We start from the raw sequence: 27,074 nt of genomic DNA, 5'->3' as shown, positions 1-27,074 counted from the left end.
ACAGCATATAATCACTATCTTCGTTCGATTTTTTTTTTACTTAACTTAGGTTAACAAGCCCATGCGGGCTTTGGCTGACTCGACGACTTGTTTTTATCCTGATCGATTCTAAAGTTCTCTAATCTCTGATGCAGAATTTCCGCGATTCTTTTGTCCCTTCATCCAAACATTCGGTATCTTCTCTTTCTCTGGCTCATTGCGATTTTATGGAAGTCCTTTACGTTTCCGTTTCGGTAGTGAACTATCAAGTTTTAGTTTTTTTTTACTGAGATACTGAGATAGTCGACAGAGACAGAATGACATCTCTCGACTCAATTTATATTTATTTGACAAAATATCACTGTTCTTGCAGCGTCGTAGCATCTTAAAATGTTTAAATAGTTAAGGTAGACTCTATTTTTTTTTAAATCAAATATTTACCGATTTCGAGCCTCTTATAGTCGTCTCATCTACAATCCCAGAGTATATGACGCTGTAGAAAAATTAAATCACAAATATCCTAGTGACGACGATCAGCAGACTGAATCCCGCAACAGGTCAGGTCTACCTGATACGAGACTAACAATTTCTGAACCTGTTTTGATCTGGACCTGATACGATTACTTTTTACGTGACCTGAATCGACTTGAAGTGTGAGCCTGACATCCTTACCTGAAACCAGGTTGAAGTTTCTCACGTGACTCTTGCGTGTCACAAAGTCATCTGTTGGTTTGACCTACCACCTATTCCGAACCGTTGCTCCAAAGTAACAAAATGCGCAATCGTCTTTACATTGGGTACTGAAGCACTTGAGATAAACGAAAATTCGCATTAATCAATACATTGAATGGTAGAGTCGACGAATTTTCAATGACAAATTCGGAAAGGCATCAGCCAATAAAATTAAAATTTTCGCACAATTTATCGACCGTATGAGGATAGTTTGCGTCATCTTCAGCTGAAATGAAACGAATCGATCGATTGAAAATCAAATTTTCTGTTTATTTCAATCTTAACAACGACGACCTTAACGTAAGACCAATAAATAACGACATTGAAACGATTGACACTATTTGCCAAAACGTTGTTCGCATTTCGAATAAGAGCACAGTGCATCCAGGAAATGGGTAACATTTATCGTTGAATAGAATTGCACATGGAAAAATTCCGTTAACCTTAACTGCCACGGCAACAGACCGTACGTACAACATACGTCGTCGAAATACAGTCCCAGTTCCGGGTCGCTAACATATTGCTCCGATTCGCTCATTATTCGGTCAATGGAATTGACATTGAGCTGGTGTGTCGGTTCGCCGCTTCGAGCAATGCCTTTGCACAGCTCGCTCATCTGAAATTTGCTCTGTCTCGGATCCAGTATGTTCAGGGACATGGAATGTTGGACACCGTTCTTGTAGACAACCGAGCCGTGACCGATGTTTTTCGTTGACGGGTCGTAAAATAAATTCTTTTCCGTTTCCAAATACTTCAGAAATCGCTGCCGTTTGGCCAGAAACGCCCCTGTAACATGAAAATCGAATGCAATGAAAATGAGAATCGAGAAAAACATTTTTTTTTCCTAATCACAAGATTGACATGGACGATAACACATTGTGCTATCAATTGCATCATTCACACGTATGGCTGAAGTGTTATGTGAATTTTCTTACCCGTATAGTCATATATGCTGATGCATTTGATATCAGCCAGCGAGGCCCAAAATATGAAATTGGATATGCTGGAGAAATCCAGTTGTCTTTCACCCAAAATCAGCACAATGTGCTTCGGAATTTTGTCGCACAATTGCTTGCACTCATCGATCTGGATCTTGTCGCTCTTAGTGCTTTTGTTGAATGAATACTGGATATTTGTCTTGATGCCATTATATGATCGAATTATTTGCTGCACGATATACACGAAAATGTGTATTGTCTTCCACAGGTAATACCGATAATCATCAGAAAACATTTCCAGCTATACTTTTCAAGCAAGCAAAGAACCGATAAAATAATAACATAAATAAAAAAATCACTGCGAGCAGGTGTCAATGCGTTCCGGTGTCCCAGCTGAAAAAAAAAACATAGACAGCAATTTCAATGAAATGAATGCGTTTGCTACAGATTTTCGTTCGAGAAGGTCGTGTTATGCGTCTTATTCAAATTGCCATTAAGAACCGGTTTAGATTATGATGACCAAAGTATTGTAAGAGGTAATTTTAAATCCAAAATGTACAAACAAGCAGGATGATACTTTCTGATATCATCATAGCCTATTTTGGAATTAAATTCTTCAATAATTAAAAGTCTTAATTGTCTTTAAACAATTTTATTGAATTTAATTCGAAAAAAATGGCTATGTCTGATATAGGGAAACATCGGAAACATTCATGATATTTCATAGCCGTGAAGTTGGTTCACGAAAAAATTAATCGCTGACACTAGTAATTTTATGGCGAAATGTATACTAGAATTATTATACAAACAATCTATTACATTTGAGCTTTATTTCCAAATAGCATTACAGCCGTCCCTTCAGCTTCATAGTTAGGAACTAACGATTCTTACAGAATTCCCTCACTGTTGAAATCTGTGGTCCACTATTACTGTGCCTTCACTACAGGCATCCATAACGTTATAACCGAAATCGATTTCGTTACAAGAATAACGTTATTCGAGTAACCGAATTCATTTTCGTTATCGAATAACGTTATTATTAACGTTATTCGATAACTGAAATGAATTCGGTTACTCGAATAACGTTATTTGAATACCGAAGTTAATTCGGTTATCGGAATAACGTTATTCAAAAAACAGAATGAATTCGGTTATTTCAATAACGTTATTCGATTATTGAAATTAATTTCGTTTTTTAGCTCCGTCTTTCATTTTTTAAAAAAGAAATCTATGTAACTGAATTTTTGAATAACGTTATTCGTATAACCGAAATTATTCGGTTTTCTGAATAACGTTATTCGAATAACCGAATTCATTTCGATATTCGAATAACGTTATTTGAGTAACCGAATTCATTTGGGTAATCGAATACCGTTATTCGAGTAACCGAAATGATTTCGGTTACTAATAACGTTATTGGGGATCCCTGCCTTCACATACCGATGCGAAATTTTTCTTTTGTCCTAATGTCAAAGACCAAAAGAAAAATTTTGCATCTGTCACTTTCGCGCCGTTGTGTGTGTGTGCATAGTTACAGCTATAACTTTCACTTAATGTATGCGATCAGTTGAATGTTTGGAATATGTTCTTTATGTTCAAGTTGATATTAGACTGTTTGCGCAAATGACATATAATTTTTACGTCACAGTCACATCTTCATACAAGAAGTTCTGGAAGGATATTTATAAATTCCAACTTATAAGTTGACTCATAAATTATACGACATTTGTCTATTAGTTTCCACGTCTCTCAGTTGTCAAGAAGTAGTCTTCTTTTCCCAAAAAAAAATAATCAAGATTTTATAAACGTTTTCTTTACGACTTCCAAGGAAATTAAGTCCTAAATAATGGTAATGACTGTGTGATAATGCTTGACCTCCCCAAAGTTTACAAGCTTGTCAGTTGATCACAGGGTGATGACATAAAGATTCGAACTCGGTATATTGCAATCATGTTTCTTCTCATTCTTTATCCAACCTTCTCAAAGTTTGCAGCCTTGATTTAGGCCACCAAAATTCAGGATGGAACCGCCTTTGCGACGGAGTCTGTCCTTTTTAGAACCTTGGCAAAAATAAAGATATTCGAAAATCAGGCTACGACGACCACCACATATTTACGCCGTAAGTGCGGTCGAAATTCAAAATGGAAAGTGGAGGTCTTTTTAACGTAGGGTCATTTTCATATAGTGAAGCGTTAAAATGTATTTTTTGGTTCACTTTTTCACCAAATCGTTCGCTTAAAATTCAAATTTTAGGCACACTTACGGCGTGAATTCACTGGTTCACAAACGCAAGAATGTCAGTAAGTGGTGCTGAAATAATTTAGTTCATACACTGAAATGTATTGGAGGTCCAATGTCTTCTCGAAATAAGGATCTTATCGGGAGCGACTTTAAAAGAGATCTTATTCGGTTGAACAGTTTATTCGAATTGAATATTTTATTTTACACAAGAATCGATGACTACTTGAGTCAGGTTACTACATTAATTTGGAATAAGTATTTCTTAGTGATCTTTGATTCCAACATCCCTCCTCAAAGATTACTACATCTTGAAATCGCCAAGTCCAACGAGTTGAGTGAGTTTACGTAACTTGACTGACTCCAACGGTTTTGTAAGCATATCGGCAATCATGTTTTCGGATGGACAATACTGAAAGTTCACGAGATTCCTTTTCTTGAGATCTTTAGCAAAATGGTATCGTATCTCAATGTGTTTGGATTTGCTACTGAATTTTTCGCTACTCAAAGACGTTAAGCAACTTTGATTATCCTCATACATAACGTTCTTCTTGTTTGCCAAATGAAAATCCTTCAACAAGTTCTGTAGCCAAATCAGTTCTTGACATGCTTCGGATAGTGATATGTATTCAGCCTCTTTCGATGAAAGGCTGACGCAGTCTTGCTTTTTACTGGACCAGCTGACTGTACCACCATAAATTTTGAAACATTGACCACTCGTTGACTTGCGGTCTTTTGTATCTCCTCCCCAGTCGGCATCTGCATAACCAACTATGTTCGCTTCGTTTAATTGTTCTTCGTCTCCTCCAAGCTTCAATTTGTAATCCATTGTACCTTTAAGATATCGGATCACTCGCTTCAATTCCACCCAATCGGATTCAGATGGATTCGTAACTTTTCTTCCAAGAATTGAAGTGCTCACAGCGATGTCTGGTCGTGTATTAACGGATAAGAAAAGCAGTGTACCAATTGCAGATCGATAAATGTCAGGTCGTTTCATCGCATCATGAATTTCAACTCTTTTGCCATACCCTGGATCCAATGGAATTTTCGATACCTTGCAATCCTCCAATCGAAATTTCTTTAGAATGCTCAAGATATATTGCTTCTGGCTGATATAAAATATTCCATTTTCATCCCTTTCGATTGCAACACCCAGGTAAAATTGCAAATCGCCCATCAATTGGATTTCGACAGACTCTCCAATTTTCTTCTCGACTTCATCCATTAATTGTTCGTTTTCGCATGCCATGATAATGTCGTCAATGAAAATTAGAAGGTAAATGATCGTGCCATACACGAACTTCGTGTATAAGCAATTGTCGGCTTCGCCTCGTTTGAATTCAAAGTCTAACAAAATTTGATTGATTTTCTCGTTCCAAGCGCGGGCTGACTGCTTCAAACCATACAAAGTTTTCATTAAATGACAAACCAAATGTTCTTTACCTTCTTCCGCGAAACCCTCAGGTTGATTCATAAATATGTCTTCGTTCAAGTCACCATTTAAGAACGCAGTTTTCACGTCGTAATGGCGAACTTTCAAATTTTGTTTTCCAGCAATGGCAAGTAATGTTCGAATTGTAGTATGTTTCACCACCGGAGCGAATACTTCATCGTAGTCCTCTCCATATTTCTGTGAAAAGCCTTGTGCTACCAATCTGGACTTGTAGCGCGTTATCTGACCATTTGACCCCTTCTTGATTTTGAATGTCCATTTGCATCCAACGGCTTTTCGTCCTTGCGGAAGTTCGGTCAGTTTCCAAGTTTCATTGCTCAGCAATGAGTCCATTTCGCTTTTAATGGCTTCTTTCCATTTTTCCTTGTCTTTGCATGTTACGGCTTCTTTAAACGTTTTCGGTTCGTCGACATCGGTTGTAACTTTGTTCGCCTTGAATCGTTCAGGGGAACACCTTTCGTTGTTCGTATCGATCTACGAGCATCCGGAATGTCTTCTGTGTTTTCGCCGTTTTCTTCATTCTGTAAATTGATAACCGGTGCGTTACCTTTACTTTCAATTTCGGTATCTGACTCCAAAAGTTCATTGAAATCGATTTCGCTTGATTCACCATCGTCTTCTTCTTCGGAGTTTGACCATTCTTGTTCGATAATTTCGAGTGATTCGTTCGCTTCGCTGGCTTCGTAATTTTCTTCGATGAATCTTACATCACGACTGATAGTAATCTTACCCGTTTTCGGATCCAATAATCGGTAAGCTTTTGATTCGTTCGAATATCCAACCATTACCAGTTTCATTGACTTACTGTCCAATTTTCGTCGGTTGGCCTTCGGTATATGAGCATATGCAGTACATCCAAAAATGCGTAAATGATCAACAATCGGCTTCTTGTTGTACAATATTTCGAACGGAGTTTTATCAGTTGATCTTGTTGGTAAACGGTTTTGCAGGTAGTTTGCTGTGTTTATTGCCTCACCCCAGTACCGTAAATTCAATTTCGAGTCGATCAACATACACCTTCCCATTTCGATCAAGTACCGATTCTTACGTTCTGCGACACCGTTTTGTTCTGGTGTTTTTGAAGCTGCACATTGTATTTCTATGCCTTCGTTCACCAAGAACTCCCGAAATTTCTTACCAATGTATTCTCCGCCCTTGTCTGAACGAAAAATTTTGATTTTCTTCTGAAATTGGGTTTTAACGCCTTCGTGGTATTCCTTGAATTTCTCGAATGCTTCGCTTTTATGTCCAAGTAAAAATATTTTCGTGTAATGACTAAAATCGTCGATGAGAGTCATCACGTACTTCTTATTTCCAGGTGTAGTCACTTGTGGTATTGAACATACATCTGAGTGTACGAGATCAAAAATTTCTTTCGTTTTCGTTGTACTCTCTGGGAATGGTAGACGGGTCATTTTGCCTAGAACACAGCATTCGCATATTGATTTCGTTTTGCATGAATTCAGTTTCATTCCTTCGACCATATCGTGATTAATCAATTTCTTTACTGCATCCACGTCTCTATGGCCGAATCGTCGGTGCCATTTGTGAATACAGTTCGATAGGTCATTACACTGGACCTTGCATAATTTCTCTTTCGTATTCAGTCGGTACAAGTTGCTCTGATCAATTGATCCTGTAGCGATCGTTGTATTATCCTCGCAAATAGTACAGTTGTTACCGCTGAAGTTCACTTTGAAACCGAGTGATGTTAGCTTACGTACGGATAATAAATTCGTGTCTAATTCGGGTACGTAGAGCACATTCTTCATCAGAATTTCGTGAGTTTCTCCTTTATCGTTGATGCATGTGATGAAACCTTCTCCAATGCCCGTAGCCAGAATGTTTCTGCCATCAGGTAATTCGACCGGGTGATTGGTTCCCATTTGGATTTTTACGAAGAATTTCAGGTTATTGCACATATGACTGGATGCACCTGAATCTATGTACCAATCATCCACATACTTCGTTGCTTTCGGTGTATTCTTAACCATGAAACATTTGTATTTCCCTGGAGCTGGTTCGTCATCGGATTCGTTACTATCGTTCGTAAGAATTTTCTTCGCCTTTTCGTTCTTCGATTGTTCGGTTTTCGGTTTCTCTGAATTCTTCTCCAGTGATTTCTTGTATGAATAGCAATCTCGTTGGAAATGTCCTTTCTTATTACAGAAATGACATGTGAACTTTGTGTACGCAGCTTTACCTTTCGTGATCTTCAAAGCACTTTCCTTTTCTTGTGATGAACTAGAACAAGTACCAGCATCGTTGTTTCTTTTGTACTCATTGATCAGCTTTCCCTTAACCATTTCCAGTGTAAGGTCCTTTTCATCACGGCTTTCGAGTGCGGTAATTAACGGATTGTAACTGTCGGGTAAACTACACAGCAATAAAGCGACCACCAAGTGATCCGCTAATTTCTCCCCTAGAGCTTCCAACTGATTGACTAGATCAAGTAGACTGTTAACGTGATCTTCCATATTGCCATTTGAAGGCATTTGCATCCTGCACAATCGTTTTAGGACAAAAATCTTGTTCGTTAACGTAGATTTTTCGTGGTGAGCCTTTAGTGCTTGCCATGCGCCTGCAGCACTTTCTTCCTTTCGAATGTGGCACAATTGATTATCATCAACCATGAGACCAATTCGTGCGAAAGCCTTTCCGTCCTTTTTTAACCATTCTGCATTTGGTGCGGCTGGACGTGGTTCAGATATTGTGTCCCACACTTCCTTGTCGGTGAGCAGCATCTGCATTTTGAATTTCCATATTTGGTAATTCGTTCCGTTCAATTTCGTGAATTGTAATTTCTCCATTTTTCGATTAAAATTCTGAATCCGATAAAATTCAATATTCACGAGTAGTGTGGAAGGCCCATAACCTATTGGAGGTCCAATGTCTTCTCGAAATAAGGATCTTATCGGGAGCGACTTTAAAAGAGATCTTATTCGGTTGAACAGTTTATTCGAATTGAATATTTTATTTTACACAAGAATCGATGACTACTTGAGTCAGGTTACTACATTAATTTGGAATAAGTATTTCTTAGTGATCTTTGATTCCAACAAAATGTACCTTCACTTTTGAATGTATGAAATACTGGTCTATTTTTCTAATGTTTACTGCCCTTGTGATCTACATGACATATGACCTTACTGTATATAATATCCTTGGTAAAAATTATTGTTTTTTTTCAAGCCATTCATGACGTGATTGAATACTGTCAATTACTTTTATGAATCGATATAGGCACAAAGCTCACGGAATTTTGTAAAAATTTTCATTTTGTATGAATTACGTAAAAATAAATTTACGAAGTGATGGAATTTTACGATTTTACAAAATCGCGTGAGATTTTGGCTTAACCATATCCACCCTTAATCTAACGTGATCAAATAATTGGACAAAATGAAATTTTACTGAAAAGTTACCGTTACTCACTTAACCTAATCGTTACCACTGTCAATTAAAATTAAAATTTAAAAATCACTAAAATCTCAAAGTAAACAACGATGTTTCTTTAATGAAACTTGTGGATATACTGAACAGGTATTACGAAGCAGTATCCCTTTATATATGTACAGTGTAAGCTTAAGGTCTTGAGCTTCTTGTTCCTGCCCAAGGAAATAATTTTTATTAAACGAAAATGCTTGTTTGACAATAAAATAAATTTCGGGAAAGCAAGGATAGAAATTCATTGAAACAAAGCACAAAACATTAAAAAGTCTCTTCATACCCTCATAAATGTTGAGACAAGTAAAACCGAAATGATGAAAATATCGTTTGTTTTTTTTTTTTCCTTTTAATTATATCGTTCATTCGATGTGTGGTTATAATGCATGTTTGTGTATATAAGAACAATATTACATATGAGGTTAGTTAGGTAGTTTTGTAGTTACAGTAGCCGTAGTAAGATATAAACAAGATAATAAGAGACATGTTAATCGTTGAGTTATAATGTAATAATTCGTTTAATGAGAGCATTAAAAAGTCTTAAAATGTTTACTATTGTGTAGTGACACTAGTCACAGTTCAAAAATTAAGAATCTGAAATTAAGTTTTTGAGGCACCGGTTGAGTTTTTTACAATTCTTAAAGCGAAAATACACTCGAGTAATTTTATATTGCTGATATCAACAATTCAATTATGTTCATTTTTTTATGAAGAATGCTGCGAATCGGATTATAAGGGAGAACGCAGCAAAATTGTTGATCTCAGCAACGGAAAATTGCTCGAGTTTTTTTTTACCCATATTAAATTTGGGTTCTACGTCGGCAAACAAATCGACTAGACGATGATAAGAGGAGGTATATGGAACTACCTGGAATTTTCAACTTGTGAAACACTTGTTTCTTTTACAAGAATATCTAAAGTGACGAAAATTTGGTTTTTTGACAAGGTAGATTTTTCTTATAAAAATACCAAGTGACTTACAAACTATGATGTTTCTCGAAAGCTGTCCGCTCAGAAACGAGTGTCGTACAACATAGAAAGGAATGAAAAACGGTTTTGTTGAAGCATTGTACTCGACTAAAAAATATCATAAATCTATGGGAAACCTGACATGTTGAAATAATGACTGCGCCACCTTAGTGTAACTCTTTGGTCAATCCTATCAACGAAAAATTGGTCGTGTGTTTTGGGCTTAACGCAGCGTTGAATCAACCACACTCACGATATTTTTATAAAAGGAAGCGTTTATTTTTGAATAATTTCTTCACTCACCCACTCAACATTCAAATCCTGCATTTACAGCATTCCACAATACTTTCTGTTCCGGTTTTAAATTGAACGCATTTTTTTGCGTTTCTACCAGCAAAAAATAAGCGCTAAATAAATACGAGCAAGTAAAGAAAATACCTCAGTACATTTTCGGCAAAATTAGATTTTAGTTTTCAAGGCGAATGAATTAAAAACGAAAATCAAAAATCAGGTAAAAGGCGCAATACAAGTGAGTGCGTTTAGTGTAGCAACAAAAATGACATCATTTTTCCACCCGGATACAATACTTCGATTTCGATATCGATATTGCGGACTCTAACCTGAAAAACGACTGCCATATTCTTTCTTCTTAAATTCTGTCAGTGAGAACAGACAAGGTAATTTCGATTTCATAAATTTTGAAAAGGTTTTTGTAAGCAGAGGTACACAAAACCGATACTAATTTTTTGTTAATTACTTGGCAATTGTGCATCAGTTACAGTTGCTCGAAAATTTTACATTTTTCGAAAAATATTTGCCGAAACAAATTCTACCACGTTGTTACCAATATCAAACCTAAAAATACATTTTTACATTTCACTTCAAGGTACGATATCAATCGCCAAAATGCAATTACACATTCGTGGTTTGGATACATTTGTCCTGGAGGCAGATTCCTTCGAGACAATCAATGATATCAAGGTAAAATTTCCTTATTTACCATTTACGCGTCATTGTTTTGAAACTTGTGCTAATACACTTGATGGCGGGTTTTGAGGGTTAATCATCATTGCTGAACTGTTGCAATGTCTTGTGAAATTGTGGAGCAGTTGGTGGTTGTGTCGCGTATCGGATTTCATTTTGATTAATTAACTAGTTTTGCCTGTTGAACGTGATTGTAATGTGTCCCATCAACCAAGTTGTTATCGAAAATTTACATTAGGACCGAAAATGGTTGACGTTGATAGTGATGCGAATTAGTGCACAACTTATAGATGAACCGATATAAAATGTGCTGGCTCTACTTTACAATGAGAACCTTTCGAGCGACTAATTGTTTTCGCTGTGACAATTGTAGTGAATTATTGAGAAGTGACCACGATCAGCACTCATTTTTCAATGATAATGTGACACCAAACGAATAATTTTGGTTAGTACCATCACTTGATTCGACGTTTACCAGAGAGTTTTCGACGCTATACACTTCCAAAAGTCCACTGAGATGACCCATTAAAGGGTGCTTGAGCACAATGTTTTCATTGCAATTTTCCAGCTAGTGTTCCTTCGACTGATGTTTAATTCCGTTTTCATTTTCTTTTAGCAAAAAATTTCCAGCCTAGTGAACGTTTCAGCTGATGAATTCCAATTGTCCTGTGAAGGTACTCTCTTGGCACCAGCCGATCAAATCACTTCACTATCATGCTGCGAACTTGACTTGACCGTTCCATTGTTGGGTGGTAAAGTGCACGGTTCACTCGCTCGTGCCGGTAAGTACATCGGAGCATATGTTTGATTGTAACTCCAATGCAACTAAAAATCGTTTTTCCACATTCACAGGCAAGGTTAAGGGGCAAACACCGAAAGTGGAGAAACAAGAGAAAAAGAAGAAGAAGACAGGACGCGCCAAGAGACGTATCCAGTACAATCGCCGATTCGTCAATGTTGTACAATCTTTCGGTCGCCGACGTGGTCCAAATGCTAATTCTTCATAAGTGCTTTGATTTGAACCGACATTCAAAACCGTGTACTTTACCGTTGATAATATAAGAGATGGTATAAATACAGGCAAGGACATTGTTTGATTTCTTCTTTTTTTTTGTAATTTTACCCGTCTCATCGAAGTGGAAAGTCACGCCGAGACAGCTGGGAGATGTGTCTTCTGGTAAAATCATATTGTCTTTTCTATGGTAAAGTCGCTAACGTTGGGCCTATTTCCAATGTGGAAAATTGGGAAACAGTGCTCTGAGGGCTTGCTGGCAATTTCTAAAGCTGGAAAATTTTGGATTTGAATGTTAGCATCGAATTTGAGCCAACGTTCAACGTGCTTAAGATTTTGTCATCTGTCTATCAAGTCGGTACCTTCTGAGCAGGGACCAAACACATAAATCGTTCTTTCACTTCCTCTACTAGACACAGTGGAAACGACACCATACGGCTTTTCAATTGCCAAAAATTATTCAATTGTGTTAACTGTGCACGGTGGGCCTAAATGAAACTAAGGTGAAGCCACGGTGGGAACTCCACATTTGTGTTGCATTGTTAAGCGACATCGAGAGTAGACGAACGGTGACCGTCTCAGCCATAAATCAACCGTATCCGTATCCGTGACCGTATCAATAGAAAAACATTTTTTTGTGGTGGAGCTACCACCCAAAGAAAGTCAAAGTTCCATAAAATTCGAGAGGTTTTTCAGACCAGCCAGGTGATTGCAAAATCTAGTGTCATCCGCAGAGTGTGGAAATTTTAAATTTACATTTCATTACCATCGGTTAACTTAAGTTTCATTGATATGGAAACTTTGCAGTGTCACTTTGTCATACAAGGCTTGCGTAAAATATACATTCGATTGAAGACTTTTCGTATAGATATCACTCTCGACTCTAAAGACAAAACGAGTCTGATTTTCGAAGCTTTTGGATCAGACTGAGCTCGGCTGATACAATCCCTGTTCGTCCAATCTTGACGTTCGTTCTCTTATTAAAAGTCCTTTACATGTTAATTAAAGCTAAAGCTATCTTTGCTAAAGGAATTCTCTGCCGAATGGAAAATGAATTCAATGTACCTATCGCCGCTTTATGTATCTAATTGCAAGAAAATCGATGAAAATTGGGTGCCTCCTAATATGGTCCCCCACATAATCTAAGGAAAACTGAAACATTTCAACTTCTCATATTTCATCGTAAATGCTTCCAAACCCCCATAAGACCTTATTTGCCCCGAAAGTACATGCAATTACTTTTCTAATGATACCCCAACCGGCCATATACGTTTCGTGTGCAAGTTTTCAGTCTTTTTCGGTTGAAAACTTCCACTGCACCTACCTCAGTGTGGATGAATTTTAAACCCAATAAGACCGTAATTGCCCCGGAAGTAAATGTAATTACTTTCTAATGACACCTCACATGACTGGAGCTGTACGAAAAGTGCATGTTTTCGGTTTAAAATGGAAAATGCATCCGATTTAGGTCTGCAGTTTTTCAAACGAATCGCTCTGTCTGATTTTAATAGAATTCATTCAAATGAAGTCAAATTGCTCTTGAAAAAATGAGGATTTAATTTTGGATTGCAGAGTACTTTTTCGAACGGCAGATCAAGTTAATCATGTAATAGATTTGATAATGATCGCCTAAGAAAGGTTCGAAAAGTTCATCAGATTTATATCAATCATGATATATAAGATACGCCTGCTGTTTACTGAAAGCTTGAAAATGCAAGGTAAGATCATGAAAGACGAACATATTGCCTTTGTAAAATTTGTAATCATCTAAGTGTCAACCATTTCGGGCTTCCAATAAACTCTGACCAAGTTGTTCAGGCAAACGATATCTCGGTTTCGATGATTTTATGATTTGCGATGAACCATGCTTCGGTTTATAATGTCGATTTGATCCATAATTACTCTTCGAACTTTGCTGGGCTTCCATATGGGATACATCATTCCTTTGGCGTCGTCTGAGCAATTCTTTTTCATGCACCACGCACCATGCACTCTTTCTTACTGACCAATGTGTGGCTGTTCGATTTCGATTTCTGGTGGAATGTTTGAAGATGATTGTCTTTTATCGTTTCGGTGAACAATGTTGAATGAGACACGGTTCTCATTGAAAAACGTTCCAAGGCTTCCGTACAGATTATGATTTATCCAATACAGCGTTGACTTTGAGACTTGACCCATGACTGCTATTCCGATTAACAACTGTTTATGCACACACAACCACTCCAAATACCGAACTCCAGTTTATCGTGTTGTCCTAATAGACATTTTTAATGAATGTTGATAACGACTGTTGGACAAGACTAGTTCTTGTAGCACTTTTATCCACAAATGAGATTCCACTTGTTTTTATATCAAAAACATTTATTTACAATATTGATGAATATGATCGAGGGAGCTTTAAAAATGTCTAGTGTTACTCGAGTCGTTCACAACAGATACTTTTGATGATAGGAAACACTTTAAGACTTTAAACGTCCGTCTCCTATCTATCAAAGTAGCACACTAACCTTCCAGAACAATTCGATGAAACATTTGACCTTACATGTTAACTTTGGTCTTTTCAGAATTATGCACAGGGCATTTTTAACACAGTACATGAAGACAACAACAAAATGGATGAATTCTATCTCGATAATTACCTTACTAGTGATGCTATTATCGTCTGTAAAAGGTTGAAAAAAACTGAGAAACGAATTAGTGTAAAGGCAATTCCTGTCACAGAATCTTAGGAATTAAAGATGAAACAACGCCGACACATTTTGAATAACGCGCCAATTCTATTTTAAAATTTTCATCGAAAACATCATTCACAACTAACTTCACCGCTGTCAACCCAGCTGTATGTGTATTATCTTAATCTATTTGCCATAAACAATAACATATTCTAATTCTCGAACTCAATGACTTTTTAACTATACCAGAAGTGATGTTGATCTGTGATTGTTGCACAAAATTTGGAATGTGTTAAATAAGATTTGTTCCTAAAATTGTTCGATTGTTTATTACATTTAAATGCCTTGAGTATTCGCAGCAACAAGTGAAATCTTTATTCAGGTGCTTCTGTTCATCGGCTACTAATTTCTTTAAAAAAAAGTCGGTGTAAAGCGACAATTAACAGTTTCTATTGTTTTTACCTTTCCTATTGTGCAACAACGTGATCGAAAACCGTTTTATAGTCATTAACATGGATGAAATAAACGATTTCTTCGACATGACCAAGGAATTCAAAAGGGAAGTTTTACCGGCGGGCTATGTTAACGCTATACCCGTTGCTAAAGTTGAAAAGAATGTCGCCAAACGGAAATTCATTGGAAAAGAATTCGGTGAGGAATATCGCCGCGAGGAATTGGAACAATTGAAGAAGGTAAGCTTTAAGCTTTTGTTGTTGGCATTTCGAATATTTGAATCTTTGTTTCACTAAGCGAATTTTGTCGCTTCAATTATTCATAATTGTACATGGAAGCCTGAAAGGATGTAGAAAATTTTTGTTCTGTTTGACCATCGAACCACTTTTTTCGCCTATTTAACATCATATCATGTAACGGTGTATATCTTTCACCTAATGAATAGCCAAATAGAATCAATGGTAAATACAAATTTCATTCCGTTAACGATTCGCTATTCCTTGACATGTTTATTCAGTACAAACAGATTTTTGAGTTACAGCAAGGACATCTGACAATTTTTGACAGTAATTAAAGGCGTTGGTGCGATGTTCAACCATTTCGGTTGAATGTCGTTTCCTTATACGCGCCAAAATTTTTAATTGATCCTTACAAGAGAGAATTAAATTTCCTGGTGGGATCAGTAAACTGATAAGAAATTCAATGGCCTTGCTTGTGCGAATTTAAACGATGCATACGACTCACTAAGTGAGCTACTATCGCCTACTTTTTTAAAAAAATTAATTCGGTCAATCAGAAATGTTGCTTTAAATGTTGTTCGTGCGGTCTAAATTCGCTTTTATAAATATTATCAGAGCCGGAAAGGAAAATATCTGACCGATGATAAGGTCAAAGTTAGGATCAGATAGAATATTCGATCTATGAAGCGCAAAGAACGAATAAATAAAAAGGCTCGTTATTGGTGGTATCTAAAAAGCAGCTTAAGTAATTTTAAGAAATCGATTCATGTTACCAGTTGATCTAAAACGAAATAAGAAAATAATCTGATTTGATCTGAATCTGAAAAGGTAGAGTAGTAAAGTGGAGAGTTTAAAATGTTGTCATCGTCACCACGGATCAAAATAATTCCAATGACACCGGGAGTAAAGCCGGACCGGTAGCACTGTGATCACGACAGCATAATTGTTGAAAGTTTAACATTGATTCGCTACTGACTTTTATTCGTTTATTCGTTTAATGCACATGCTTGTGAATAATTTAGTGATTTAAGACTCCGAAAATCAAGTGTAAATGAGCAACAAGACGTCTAAGGTAAATAAAAGGAGGGTACAGATCAAAGAGCAGTCTTAGTTATTCTGTTACTCAAATTATACGAAAATTGATAAATTTATACCCACAGGCTAAGGAGTTGTCAAATGTCAATAAAATTTACCAAAATAGAGATTAGAAAAGCCAATTGAATGTCCCGTAGAGACTGAAATTATAAATGCAAATTTTCAGATGGCTGAAATAGAGACAAAACTGCAGTCCACTACCTTGAAAAGCGGAACTGTCGAAGACATCGAGAGCATAATAGATGATAGACAGCGCGCTGAAAGTTCTGTTGGCGATGATGTGTACAGCAAATATGATTTTCATCGTATCCTGCCAGACCTGCCGATCTTGGACTTGAAGGACCATATTTTACAAACGATTGAAAAACATTCAGTCGTCATTTTGGAAGGAGCAACTGGCTGTGGCAAAACTACGCAGGTTTGTTTACAATTTTATTGGTCAGGTTGAGGGAAAGGGTTTTCCCTTTTGTTCGGAATCAATTTTGAATGGAATTGAATTTTAGTAAATTGTTTTCTTCCCTCAAAGGTCCCGCAATTTATATTAGACCAAGCGCATGATAATCAACAAAAGGTCAACATTGTCGTGACACAACCACGACGAATTGCCGCTATTTCGATAGCCAACCGAGTGTCGTCTGAGAGAAATCTACCGAAACCGCCACACGTAATCGGTTATCAGGTAAAATATCCATTTCAGCAGAGCCTTCCTATATTAGTCAACCAACTACTCAACTTACCACTTCATTCTTCGACAGATTGGACTGAAAGTGATGACCAACGAAGACACCCGTATAACATTCTGCACAACTGGCGTTCTATTGGAGAAATTGGTTGCGAGTAAGACGTTGGCCAATTACACTCACATAATACTGGATGAAGTCCATGAGCGCAGTCAAAACATGGACTTTCTGTTCATCGTACTTAAGCAACTGCGACATACAGCACCCCATGTCCGAATAATTCTAATGTCGGCTACAATCGAAGCTAAGGAGGTGAGTGTTTGAAAATTTAATTTCTGGTGGGTCGAAAATGAGTTGACGAAAATCTATTGATTGAATTATACCGTTATTATGAGGCTTAAGATCTCAACCAAACATGAAACGATCGGGCTGGCTATATTTTGTAAAACTGCTAAGTGAATGAATACATTATATGAATTATATGAACATTCGTCCTGGACAAGGTCATGACATCTTAGTTTTTGAAAAGCCTTTCCTTCCTAAATGGAAAAAAATCGAACCGACTCTTATACAAAAATTATATCGAATTCGAGGTTGTAGCTGGCTCAATATTGTAAGAAAAATTATTCTCTTGCCTATATTACCTCAGAGCAACATGGATTCTGTATGACCTAAAACAATGATATGTCATGTTTTAGGTCATACAGAATTAAGTCTCAAAGAGTATATCAGTCCAATTTCCATTACACTTTTAACCATTCATGTTTCGCTCTTTTATGCTCTAGTTTGCAGAGTACTTCAGTTTCTACTGCGGTGGTCCTGCAGGTGCACTAACACCAGCTCCGGTAATTAAAGTCGATAAGAAAAGCAATTACAAAATCAGAGAGTTCTTTTTGGATGATCTTACTAAGCTCAATGTCGTAAGTTGTTTTTATTTCCTCATTTAATTGCCATTGAACATCGAATTTTTGCGAATGTAACCAGGACATGAACATGCCCAATATGATGAATCCGCTGATCGAAGATCACATGTATCTGACTGCCGTCAAGCTGATCTACATTGCCAATCGAATTGACTACACCGATCAACTGCCTCCGCATCAAAAGCCAACCGTTTTGGTCTTTTTGCCGGGCATTTATGAGATTGGGGTGATGACCAGACACATCGAAGAAAGTGCGGCCATATTGTTAGTCAAACGATTTATTGTTGGTGTTGTTGAAGAACGGATCAATTTACCATATTGGTTTACAGGAAAGACGACAATATTGTGGTGGTATTACATTCAATGATAAAGTACGAGGAACAATTGAAAGCACTCAGAGCACCAACAGCCGGAAAGAGACTGGTTATTCTGGCCACCAATATTGCCGAAAGTTCAATTACCGTTCCAGATGTTAAGTACGGTAAGTTTCTGGGTGCTCTTTGTCCACGCTCAAGTCCACATAATGTGCTCAAACTTACCGAATTTTCAGTAATTGATTTCTGTCTAACAAAAAACAATGTCGTCGATACGACGACTAATTTCACGTCCTTGCAATTGGAATGGTGTTCACGAAGCAATTGCCGTCAACGTGCTGGACGTACTGGCCGTACGATGGACGGGCGTGTTTATCGTTTGGTACCAAAACACTTCTATGAGGTAACACACAGATCCATTGCCAGATTTTCAATTCGTTCAATTCAAGCGAGTGATCTATTCTGATAGAATCAAATGGACGAGAGTAGCCGACCGGAAATGTGCAGATGTCCACTGGAAAATGTTGTACTGAAGGCGAAGCAACTGAGCATGGGACCGCCGTGTAAAATTATCGCCTTGGCAATGGATCGTCCGACAATGTACGATATTCAAAATACGGTACTGTTGCTGAAAGAAACGGGAGCATTTCTGCGCACCTGTGATGGATATTATTCAGATGAAGACGGCGATATGACCTTTATCGGTCACGTTATGGCGGTGTTACCCGTTGACATTCACGTGGCTAAGCTTATTGTTCTCGGATACTGTTTCAGTGTCCTGTCCGAGTGCATTATCATAGGTAAGATTGACGGAGTCTTTGCAATCGTTGCAAATATTGCCAGGAATGAACTCTGAACTCTAGAAAAATGTAATTCGTTCGAGTAACTTCTCTAACGGTAGAGCACAACCCTCGTGTAAAGTGAATTAACATTTCCCCTAATGCTTACAGCGGCTGGCCTTACCACCAAAAGTATTTTCGTTCAGGGGATGAAGAATGTCGTCACGTACTACTCGAAAAAATTGGTCTGGTCTGATGGTTCCGGCAGCGATTTGTTTGCGATCCTCAAAGCGTACAAAGTAATTTATGATCCAATTTAAATTGTGTGAATGACAAAAATCTAACTACTTCCCGGACAATGTAGGCCTATGTAGATCGCATGAACACACATGGAACGGCCAGAAATTGGGCGGAGCGATATTTCTTGAATGAGAAATCGTTAATTGAAATGACAATGTTGATCGAAGAAATTACTCAAAGATTGGATCGGCTGGGAATAAGAGAGCGTACAGGCGTGAATCGAGCAAAGTGGAGCGAGGCCGAAAAGACGATCATATTAAAGGTCGTCATTGCAGGTAAATTGATACATGCTAGCGACACCATTTTTTTTTTAAATTTCTGTTTCTTGCCTGTAGGAGCCTTCTATCCACACTATTTTGTCCGGTCATCTGATGAGATGGAAGATCGTGAAACATTCCGTACGATCAACGGTCGTAATCCCTGCACTACCGTTTTCTTTTCCGGCTTCGAAGAAAAGTACATTCGACCGCTCTACGTTCAAAGCATCAAGAGACTGCTTAAGCAGTGCACAAATTCGCCGGATAACATTCAAGTCACCTTCGACGAAGGGAACGAAAAAGTTTTCGTCTCATTCAAACAAACTAAAGCATCCCTGGAAGCGAATATCGACCCTGATCTCCATTTTGTGGAAATGGGTCCGGGACAGGTGGCAATCGAAGTCTACAAAGCACTGAAATTGAAATCGGCCGGACGACCATTGACTATTAAGGTTATGACCCCAGTGGATGCACAGAAATACGCCGACAGTATGAATATTGGCACAACGGTCAGAGGCAAATTCGAATGCAAAAAGAAAACGATCAAAAACATAGAAATGTTGTGCTTGCCCCGAAAGCATGTAAAAGTGGTCACCGGCAAAATTACTTATGTGAGGAGCAATCGTGTCTCATTGAATCGACTTACGAAACATAATTTCTTTTCAGTATGACACCAGTTTCAACAGTTTCTGGCTCCGTTCCATCGACGAGGATAGTCTGTTCAACGAGATACAGTCGGAGCTAAATTCACTCAGCCGAGAGATAGAAGAATTTTCGCATCATAGCGAAATTGAAGTGGGACAAGTGGTGGCTGCGAACTACAACGGAAATTATTACCGCGCGAAAGTTCTGTTGACTGTCCGGGGAACCAGCAATGTTTTCTACAATGTAACGTTGTCATTGTCCGCTGATCTTTGGGAAATTCATGATTCTCATACATGTTCCAGGTAAAATTAATCGATATTGGCCTCGAAGGTGAAGTGGCATTGAGTGAAATAAGACGTCTGCGTGGCTCATCCGCCAAATACATTGACATACCGCCAAGAGTATTCGAATGTCGGCTAGCCTGTCTGCAGCCGTCGGAATTGCATTCAACGCGTTATGGATGGGAGCCTACAATGTTAGAATTCAAGAAATTGACTTCGGGCAATATTGTTCGCGCAGAGGTACGTACACACACCAACACAAAATATCGTTTCTGTTTCGACGAAAATTTGTTTCAGATTTACTCCGTTGAAAATGGTATTGCCAGTGTATTTGTGACGGTTCGAAATCGTACAGTGCAAGACATTTTAATTGACGAAGGATTGGCGCGTACAGCAGACGAAAATTTCATGTCTAAAGTTGATCATGACTTGAGAGTTCGGACTCAGGCGAAAAATGACAGTCAGTATGAGGAACAGTGTGACATTATTGCAGACGAGATGCGTAAAATGATGCCATTTGAGGAAGAATATGATGTAGAAGAACCGGATTCGTCAAAGCGTCATATCAACGTGACATTGAAGGGACCGAAAAGTCCGTTACAAAGCACCATTTATACATGTCTGCATCAGGCGAAAAGTCAATCTAAAAAGGTTGTCATCGAACAAAACTCCGTTAATTCGATTTTATTGGAGGCCAATCCACAGGTACAGTTGACGATGACAATGTGTAAATGGAAATTTTTGGTACAATCGTCACTTTCATATCTAGGATTCGTTTGAAAAGTACGTTATCGCCGCCAACGTGACAGAAAATCAAAAGAAAACCGAATTGACTGCTCGTGAAACGTCTATCATGCCAAATATTCCCGGTTTCGGTGCTCTCATGGCGCTTATATTCAGTCCTTACTGTGAATTCTTCCGTGATAAATATAAGTCCCGATATGTGGCCATCCTTTGCGGATTAGGCGAACATCCCATAAATAAAATGCCGATTTTTGGTGAACATGATGCCGTCTTTAATCTGGATACTGAGATTGATGTGAAAGACATCGAAATTGTTGAGTTTAACCAAAGTCCACGGTTCCGTTCAGTTTAATCGTAATTTCCCTTTCTAGATCAACACGATTCGCTTTATCATGGACAGTTTGCTGCAAATGAGACCGGATGAAAAGTGTCCGAACATCAACGACAAAGACCAGAACCAGTTGACGATCCAAATGAAAAATGAAATAATCTCGTAAGTCTTCTTTGGCAACGGGAGCTTCTCCAGTCGTTTCATCATTTTTCCTCAATAATTTTCGCAGGCTTCTCGAAAGAGAACGACCACTTATGGGCCTACCGTATGACTTTGACATTGGCTGGTCCAAGTTTTCTCCGGACGAAGCAGTCCGTGCTAATGATGTATTCGGCACACAAGCCATATTTCCGTTCCACAACATCCTCAGTTTGGCAGCTGCAGACTCACCGGATAGATTGAGCCAGCTGAAACTGCTAATTGACAACAACAAGGAAATGCATCGACTCGCGAAAACGTATGTGGTCACAGTATATCGGGTGGGATTTCAGGGAATTTATTAATTGAGATATTTACTTTCTATTTGCAGCGATGTGAGTTTGAGACGGCCAGTAAAATGTATGTTGTGTCACTTGGACTTGGAAAGTGTGTCGGAGATCAAAATTCATTTGTATTCTCGACTGCATACGGAACGTGAGAAGAAAATCTCATTGCAATTTTAGTGCATTGCATTTGGAATTCCGGACTTCTTTTTTTCATTTTTTTCTTTTTGTTACATTTGATATATTGAAAAACTTTAATTTTTGTTAAGAATTGTTGAATGTTTTTGTTTTCTACTAAAGAAAGCAATTTTGATTACATTGGACTGAAAATACGATCATTAAAAAGAAACTTTTCTCATAAAACTCAAATCTTTTGCTAGTCTCCTATCTAAAGTTTGAAAATTGATGAGTGAAAATTCAGAAGATTGTTAACCGTTTTTCATTTCACTTTTCTTGCTTTCAGGCCAAGGCTGTTCACATCGCAATGTATACATTGTGCGATAGTAAACGCCTTAACCTGACCTTTTAAGGAAAAAGAAAGGATTTTCACTTTGTCGCTGAATTATAACATATCTACGCGTGGAATTACAAGATCCAAAACAGTTTCGTCCCAATTTGTACCATTCTTTCCATTAAGTAACGGTCTTCTCATGTCTGATCACTTGAGGTACTGACCTGCATTGCCATTAATTTCCTCTCTTCCAAATAATCAGACACTAGGGCCTATTTTTCGGAAGTTAATTTGCCCAATTTTGCTTAAAAAAATATTAAAATGAAATTGTTGGATCTTATAATTCGTTCCCGTACACTGAACCCCTTACGTTTTTGAGCTAAGTAATTTTCACGGATGATAGAGAATCTATTACTTCAATTGATTTCACAAGAAAACAACTGATTTCACATATATTTTGACTTCATTTTTATTTTTAATCGTTTTACGACCAAACAAACAGGCCGGGGCCCAATAATATGTTAGTCGGGAAAATACAAGAAAATCAGAAGTACAATGCCAAGTTTCTTTGCCAGAAAAACAATAATAAAAAAATTAGTAACTGAAAGTGTCTCTAACGAGCTTCTTAAACACCGAAAGTCTAGCATCCATAATATTCAAATCGGAGAAGAACAAGTCATGATGCTCTTGAATTCGGAAAATCGGTGAGTTCCTCTGGATATTGGTCTTAATGTTGGGTAGGTAGAACACATTCCTTTGTCGGGTGGATCTAGTACGATGATCAAACGAAAGCTGGTGACGAAGTTTAGAATCGATTCGGCTATGAATCAATTTGAATAGGATCATTTCATCGTTTTCCAGTCGCCTGGATTCCAGCGAATGAAGTCTAAGATGTTGTAGTCTCTTGTCGTACGATTGTCGTTCCATGTTAAACTTGTAGAAAAACATCCTCGAGAATTTCTTTTGCACTCGCTCCAACTGATCGATTGAGTTGTGATAGAACGGACTCCAAACGGACGAACAATATTCAAGTCTGCTACGAACAAGAGAATTATAGAGTGTCACAAAGCTCGACCGATCGGAAAAATATTTGCCACAGCGGAAGATAAATCCAATAAGCTGGTATGATTTCCTCGTAATGAAATCAACGTGATCGCTGAATGACAGCTTCTCGTCGATAATGACTCCAAGATCGGTTTTTGATCGCACTCGGTCAATAACCTGGCCACATAGCATGTATGGAAACGAGATCTTGTTGGGACTGTGCGTAAATGACATGACAGCGCACTTCTTGTGGCTCAGACTCATATCGTTCGATCTGCACCACCGCTCAACCAGCTCTAGGTCATTTTGTAGGAGTAGGCAGTCATCCTCATTGATGATTGGGCGAAAGACTTTCAGATCGTCAGCAAAGCCGAGTTCATGTTAGAAACCTATCGTTTCTCTGAAGTTTCGTCTTTTACTGAAGAATTCTAGTTCGCTCATCTCGCTCATCTCAGCATTATATTCATTTGAGAAGGAAATGACATATGAACCACATTGCCTGAATGAGTCGTGTTTCTATCGCTGATGAATTCAGAGAGGGCGAATTGATTGTCGAACAGAGGTTTGTCTTTTATTCCTTTTTAACTTAGTATTGCTACACTATGAGCCACTGGCAGTGAACTAATGACATTAATAGTATCGTTGGTAGCGCCCCTTTAATACTTAATGCATTGTTTTCCTGATCTTCAACATCTACAATATGACCAACCATTGCCACAGCTTCAATTTCAACTTTTGCATCTAGCGGTAGTGTAGCCATAAATGCTAGTCTTGCTGGCGGCTTCTCGTTGAAATCTTGAAAAAAGGCAACATTCAACTCACATTCAAATAGAGCTTTTACCGCTAGCATTACATAATACATAAACGTCATTCATTGCACCATAGTCTTGAATATCGCTTAACAGAACAGTCACTTTCACAACTGAATGGATCAAATAAAATCTTCTGTTAAATACGCATGGCGTGATGCTATTTTGAAATACCACCATTGTTTACCGTTATCGAAGGTGATGCCTGCAGCCTCTAACACATGTCCGATGTTGTCTAACGCTAATTTTGTTTGATTCGTTACACCTTCCACCAGTTCTCCGTTTATGGTTACCCCTAAGGTCCCGGATATGTAGAGTACATTGTTCACTTGGACAGCTTGACTAAAAAATGGCATCGGTGCCGGTAGTTTGTCAGAAACGATAATTTTTCTTTCGACCATGCTACCTTGTGCTCTAACGAATTGGATCGTAGATGCAACAATTAAGACACCCCGAATGAAATTCATTGTTTACTTTAGGGAAATACACGTTAAGTAACACCGTTGCAGCCAAACTCATCGAAGACGAATGTTTTGTTAAATAAATTTATCGGACAATAAGAATTGGTTGGTTGGTGATTGATAAGAGATACTTTGTCATAGTTGTCCAGATAAAGTACAGAAACATGAGCTTTAATCGACTTGATCACGTAAGTCCATACACTGAGAAAAAAATGAATTTTAGAGCGGTATAGTTTAACTTTTACGAAGACATAGCTACAGTTATCTGTTTTCGATGGCAACGAAAGAAATTTGCGATAACCTACGATTAATGTGATTTTATATTTCAAAATTAATGATGAAACAGGTGAATTACAACAGAAGTGAAAGATTTCCAACGATTGTATTGGGTTACAAATCCGTCACAAGCAATATCCTCTTACTTGTAGCTTCGCACCTGTAGGACATGTAAATCATCATTGGAGGTTTAGGACCCAGAGGTCAGTACCTACCCACTCGAACTAACTAAGAGGGATTCTTTTGAAAAACAGCCTACCGAAATCGGACGCATTTTCCAGTGGACTTTTTTATATGTGCCTAGAAAGGTATTCGACCCTAGAAGCCAAAACCACTTTCAAAAAAAATCTTCGAAGCTTGCGTGGCTGGTGAGAGGTGAGTAAGTACCGAAAACTTGCACTTTTCTTACAAAAATTTCTCTAGTTACGCGAGCCGTACAGGGTCGTGTGGGGTGTCATTAGAAAGGTAATCACATGTACTATTGAGCCGTATAGGGACTTATTGGGTTTAAAATTCATTGACACTGAAATATGTGAAGTTGAAGTTTTCAACTGACGACTTTCGCTGTTCTTACTGAAATTTCTCGAGGTACACAAAACGTACATGGTCGAGTAGGGTCTCATTTGAAAGGTAATTTATTGAGCTTTTGGGCCAAATAGGGTCTTATGAAGTTTGGATGCATCTATGATGAAATATGTACACCTAAACATTTCAACTTCTATTTCATCGTAGATACATCCAAACCACATAAGACCCTAATTGGTACGTTTTGTGTACCTCGAGAAATTTCAGTAAGAACAGTGTAAGTCTTCGGTTGAAAACTTTAACTGCACATATTTCAGTGTCGATGAATTTTAAACACAATAAGTCCCTATTCGGCTCAATAGGCTCAATATTACCTTTCTAATGACACCTCACACGACCCTGTACGGCTCGTGTAACTGGAGAAATGTTTGTAAGAAAAGTGCAAGTTTTCGGTTTTTGATCACCTTTCACCAGCCACACAAACTTCGAAGAATTTTTTTTGAAAGTGGTTTTGGCCTGTAGGGTCGAATACCTTTCTAGGCACTGGAAAATGCGTCCGATTTCGGTAGGCTGTTTTTCAAAAGAATCCATCTAAATAAGCATTTCCTCTAGACTAGGAAATTCATATGAGTAACGAAAAGTGTAAGCATTACCACTCAAACAAAAATTCCAATAATCTTGAGACAAATGCATTTATTGTCTGCTCCAAGCAGGAAGTTGATCATTACATAGCAGTTTACCACTGCGAAAATGAGCAATTACAAGATGAATATTTTTAGTTTATTTTATGTGATTTCGTTTGTGATATACAGCTTTAGCATGAGGCAGACACTAAACGAGAATACATTGGATGCTGCAACTTGAGCAACTTGCTTCGATTACTGTTCTTCGACAGGTATAGTTGCATATCTCGCTTAGAATTGTGAGACGGCTTGGCATAAAATATTAAAGCACCGACCCGTTAGTATTTTGCAAATCGTATAGCAAACGAAAACATTATTGCAGTGACCACATGCAAGTCGTGGTGAAATGGAAGACTACGTTATGTACAGCACACCATTGAACCTATATGACCATGTCTCTAAAATTTTACACACAAAATATTATCACCTTTCATCCATAAGTCTGTTTACTTCGTTCGTTAAATTGTTTAATGCAAGATCTTGTACTTTAACTTTAATGTTAAATATTCTTATAAGAAAACACCAGCCGTCGTACATTGTTTGCTCTCGTAATCGTTGTCGATAACTCATATTTACCAATAAAAAATTGAATTCACTAGAGACTGCATCAATAAAAGATTAATTTTTCCTACAAGTCTCAATTGCAGAAAAATAAACCAACAGATCTGCAATTAAAAATGGTTCAAAACAACAAGAGTGATTGGCTGGATTCTAACTGCAAACAGACTATGCCAATAAATCAAACAATATGTTTCAACAACAATTACAACTTCCGTAAAACAGCGAAATGAACCCTTTATGTACTTAACATTGTCTACGATTAATGTGAGCAACTAGAAACAAAAAAAAAATATTTTCACTCAAACCGAAAATTG

General features: G+C 37.8%; 4 protein-coding genes across 5 annotated transcripts; 2 read left to right on the top strand and 2 right to left on the bottom strand.

The window, feature by feature from the left end:
- Positions 1–956: 956 nt before the first annotated feature.
- LOC119068125 (dehydrodolichyl diphosphate synthase complex subunit nus1) lies at positions 957–2,055 on the bottom strand. The gene is made up of 2 exons (XM_037171583.1): positions 1,647–2,055; positions 957–1,497 (listed from the first exon to the last, which is right to left on the bottom strand). The coding sequence occupies exons 1-2, from the start codon at positions 1,942–1,944 to the stop codon at positions 1,049–1,051; spliced, it is 747 nt and encodes a 248-aa protein (XP_037027478.1). The 5' UTR covers positions 1,945–2,055; the 3' UTR covers positions 957–1,048.
- Positions 2,056–10,304: 8,249 nt separating this feature from the next.
- LOC119068124 lies at positions 10,305–11,840 on the top strand. 2 transcript variants are annotated; one of them, XM_037171581.1, is made up of 4 exons: positions 10,305–10,436; positions 10,646–10,740; positions 11,360–11,525; positions 11,596–11,840. In XM_037171581.1, exons 2-4 carry the CDS (start codon positions 10,666–10,668, stop codon positions 11,748–11,750), a joined length of 396 nt encoding a protein of 131 aa, XP_037027476.1. In that variant the 5' UTR covers positions 10,305–10,436; positions 10,646–10,665; the 3' UTR covers positions 11,751–11,840. The 2 variants fall into 2 exon arrangements, with proteins under 2 accessions (XP_037027476.1, XP_037027477.1); XM_037171582.1 differs by having other exon boundaries at positions 10,389–10,481.
- A 2,744-nt stretch (positions 11,841–14,584) lies between these two features.
- LOC119068123 (probable ATP-dependent RNA helicase spindle-E) lies at positions 14,585–22,295 on the top strand. Its single transcript, XM_037171580.1, has 19 exons — positions 14,585–15,119; positions 16,381–16,632; positions 16,741–16,893; positions 16,970–17,206; positions 17,680–17,814; positions 17,879–18,081; positions 18,147–18,298; positions 18,368–18,534; positions 18,601–18,931; positions 19,082–19,209; positions 19,275–19,485; positions 19,546–20,078; positions 20,134–20,355; positions 20,415–20,633; positions 20,691–21,098; positions 21,163–21,450; positions 21,509–21,630; positions 21,698–21,925; positions 21,998–22,295. Exons 1-19 carry the CDS (start codon positions 14,940–14,942, stop codon positions 22,128–22,130), a joined length of 4,302 nt encoding a protein of 1,433 aa, XP_037027475.1. The 5' UTR covers positions 14,585–14,939; the 3' UTR covers positions 22,131–22,295.
- A 1,667-nt stretch (positions 22,296–23,962) lies between these two features.
- Positions 23,963–24,798, bottom strand: LOC119068122 (2-iminobutanoate/2-iminopropanoate deaminase-like). Its single transcript, XM_037171578.1, has 3 exons — positions 24,442–24,798; positions 24,299–24,367; positions 23,963–24,240 (listed from the first exon to the last, which is right to left on the bottom strand). The coding sequence occupies exons 1-3, from the start codon at positions 24,719–24,721 to the stop codon at positions 24,041–24,043; spliced, it is 549 nt and encodes a 182-aa protein (XP_037027473.1). The 5' UTR covers positions 24,722–24,798; the 3' UTR covers positions 23,963–24,040.
- Positions 24,799–27,074: the final 2,276 nt, after the last annotated feature.

The sequence above is a fragment of the Bradysia coprophila genome (assembly GCF_014529535.1).
Source record: "Bradysia coprophila strain Holo2 chromosome X unlocalized genomic scaffold, BU_Bcop_v1 contig_173, whole genome shotgun sequence".
Lineage (NCBI taxonomy): Eukaryota > Metazoa > Arthropoda > Insecta > Diptera > Sciaridae > Bradysia > Bradysia coprophila.
Note: the sequence above shows the minus strand (reverse complement) of the source record. Positions and strands in the feature narration are given on the sequence as shown.

What these genes read in the sequence shown, in the direction of transcription:
- LOC119068125 (XM_037171583.1), bottom strand. Translation starts at nt 1,944, where the DNA reads ATGTTTTCTGATGATTATCGGTATTACCTGTGGAAGACAATACACATT. An exon ending in CAGCATATATGACTATACGG is followed by an intron (nt 1,498 to 1,646) that starts GTAAGAAAATTC and finishes TTCATGTTACAG; the next exon opens with GGGCGTTTCTGGCCAAACGG.
- LOC119068124 (XM_037171581.1), top strand. Translation starts at nt 10,666, where the DNA reads ATGCAATTACACATTCGTGGTTTGGATACATTTGTCCTGGAGGCAGAT. An exon ending in AGACAATCAATGATATCAAG is followed by an intron (nt 10,741 to 11,359) that starts GTAAAATTTCCT and finishes ATTTTCTTTTAG; the next exon opens with CAAAAAATTTCCAGCCTAGT. An exon ending in CGGTTCACTCGCTCGTGCCG is followed by an intron (nt 11,526 to 11,595) that starts GTAAGTACATCG and finishes CCACATTCACAG; the next exon opens with GCAAGGTTAAGGGGCAAACA.
- LOC119068123 (XM_037171580.1), top strand. Translation starts at nt 14,940, where the DNA reads ATGGATGAAATAAACGATTTCTTCGACATGACCAAGGAATTCAAAAGG. An exon ending in CACACGTAATCGGTTATCAG is followed by an intron (nt 16,894 to 16,969) that starts GTAAAATATCCA and finishes ATTCTTCGACAG; the next exon opens with ATTGGACTGAAAGTGATGAC. An exon ending in GAAGAAAGTGCGGCCATATT is followed by an intron (nt 18,082 to 18,146) that starts GTTAGTCAAACG and finishes ATTGGTTTACAG; the next exon opens with GAAAGACGACAATATTGTGG.
- LOC119068122 (XM_037171578.1), bottom strand. Translation starts at nt 24,721, where the DNA reads ATGAATTTCATTCGGGGTGTCTTAATTGTTGCATCTACGATCCAATTC. An exon ending in AGGCATCACCTTCGATAACG is followed by an intron (nt 24,368 to 24,441) that starts GTAAACAATGGT and finishes TGATCCATTCAG; the next exon opens with TTGTGAAAGTGACTGTTCTG. An exon ending in GAATGACGTTTATGTATTAT is followed by an intron (nt 24,241 to 24,298) that starts GTAATGCTAGCG and finishes CCTTTTTTCAAG; the next exon opens with ATTTCAACGAGAAGCCGCCA.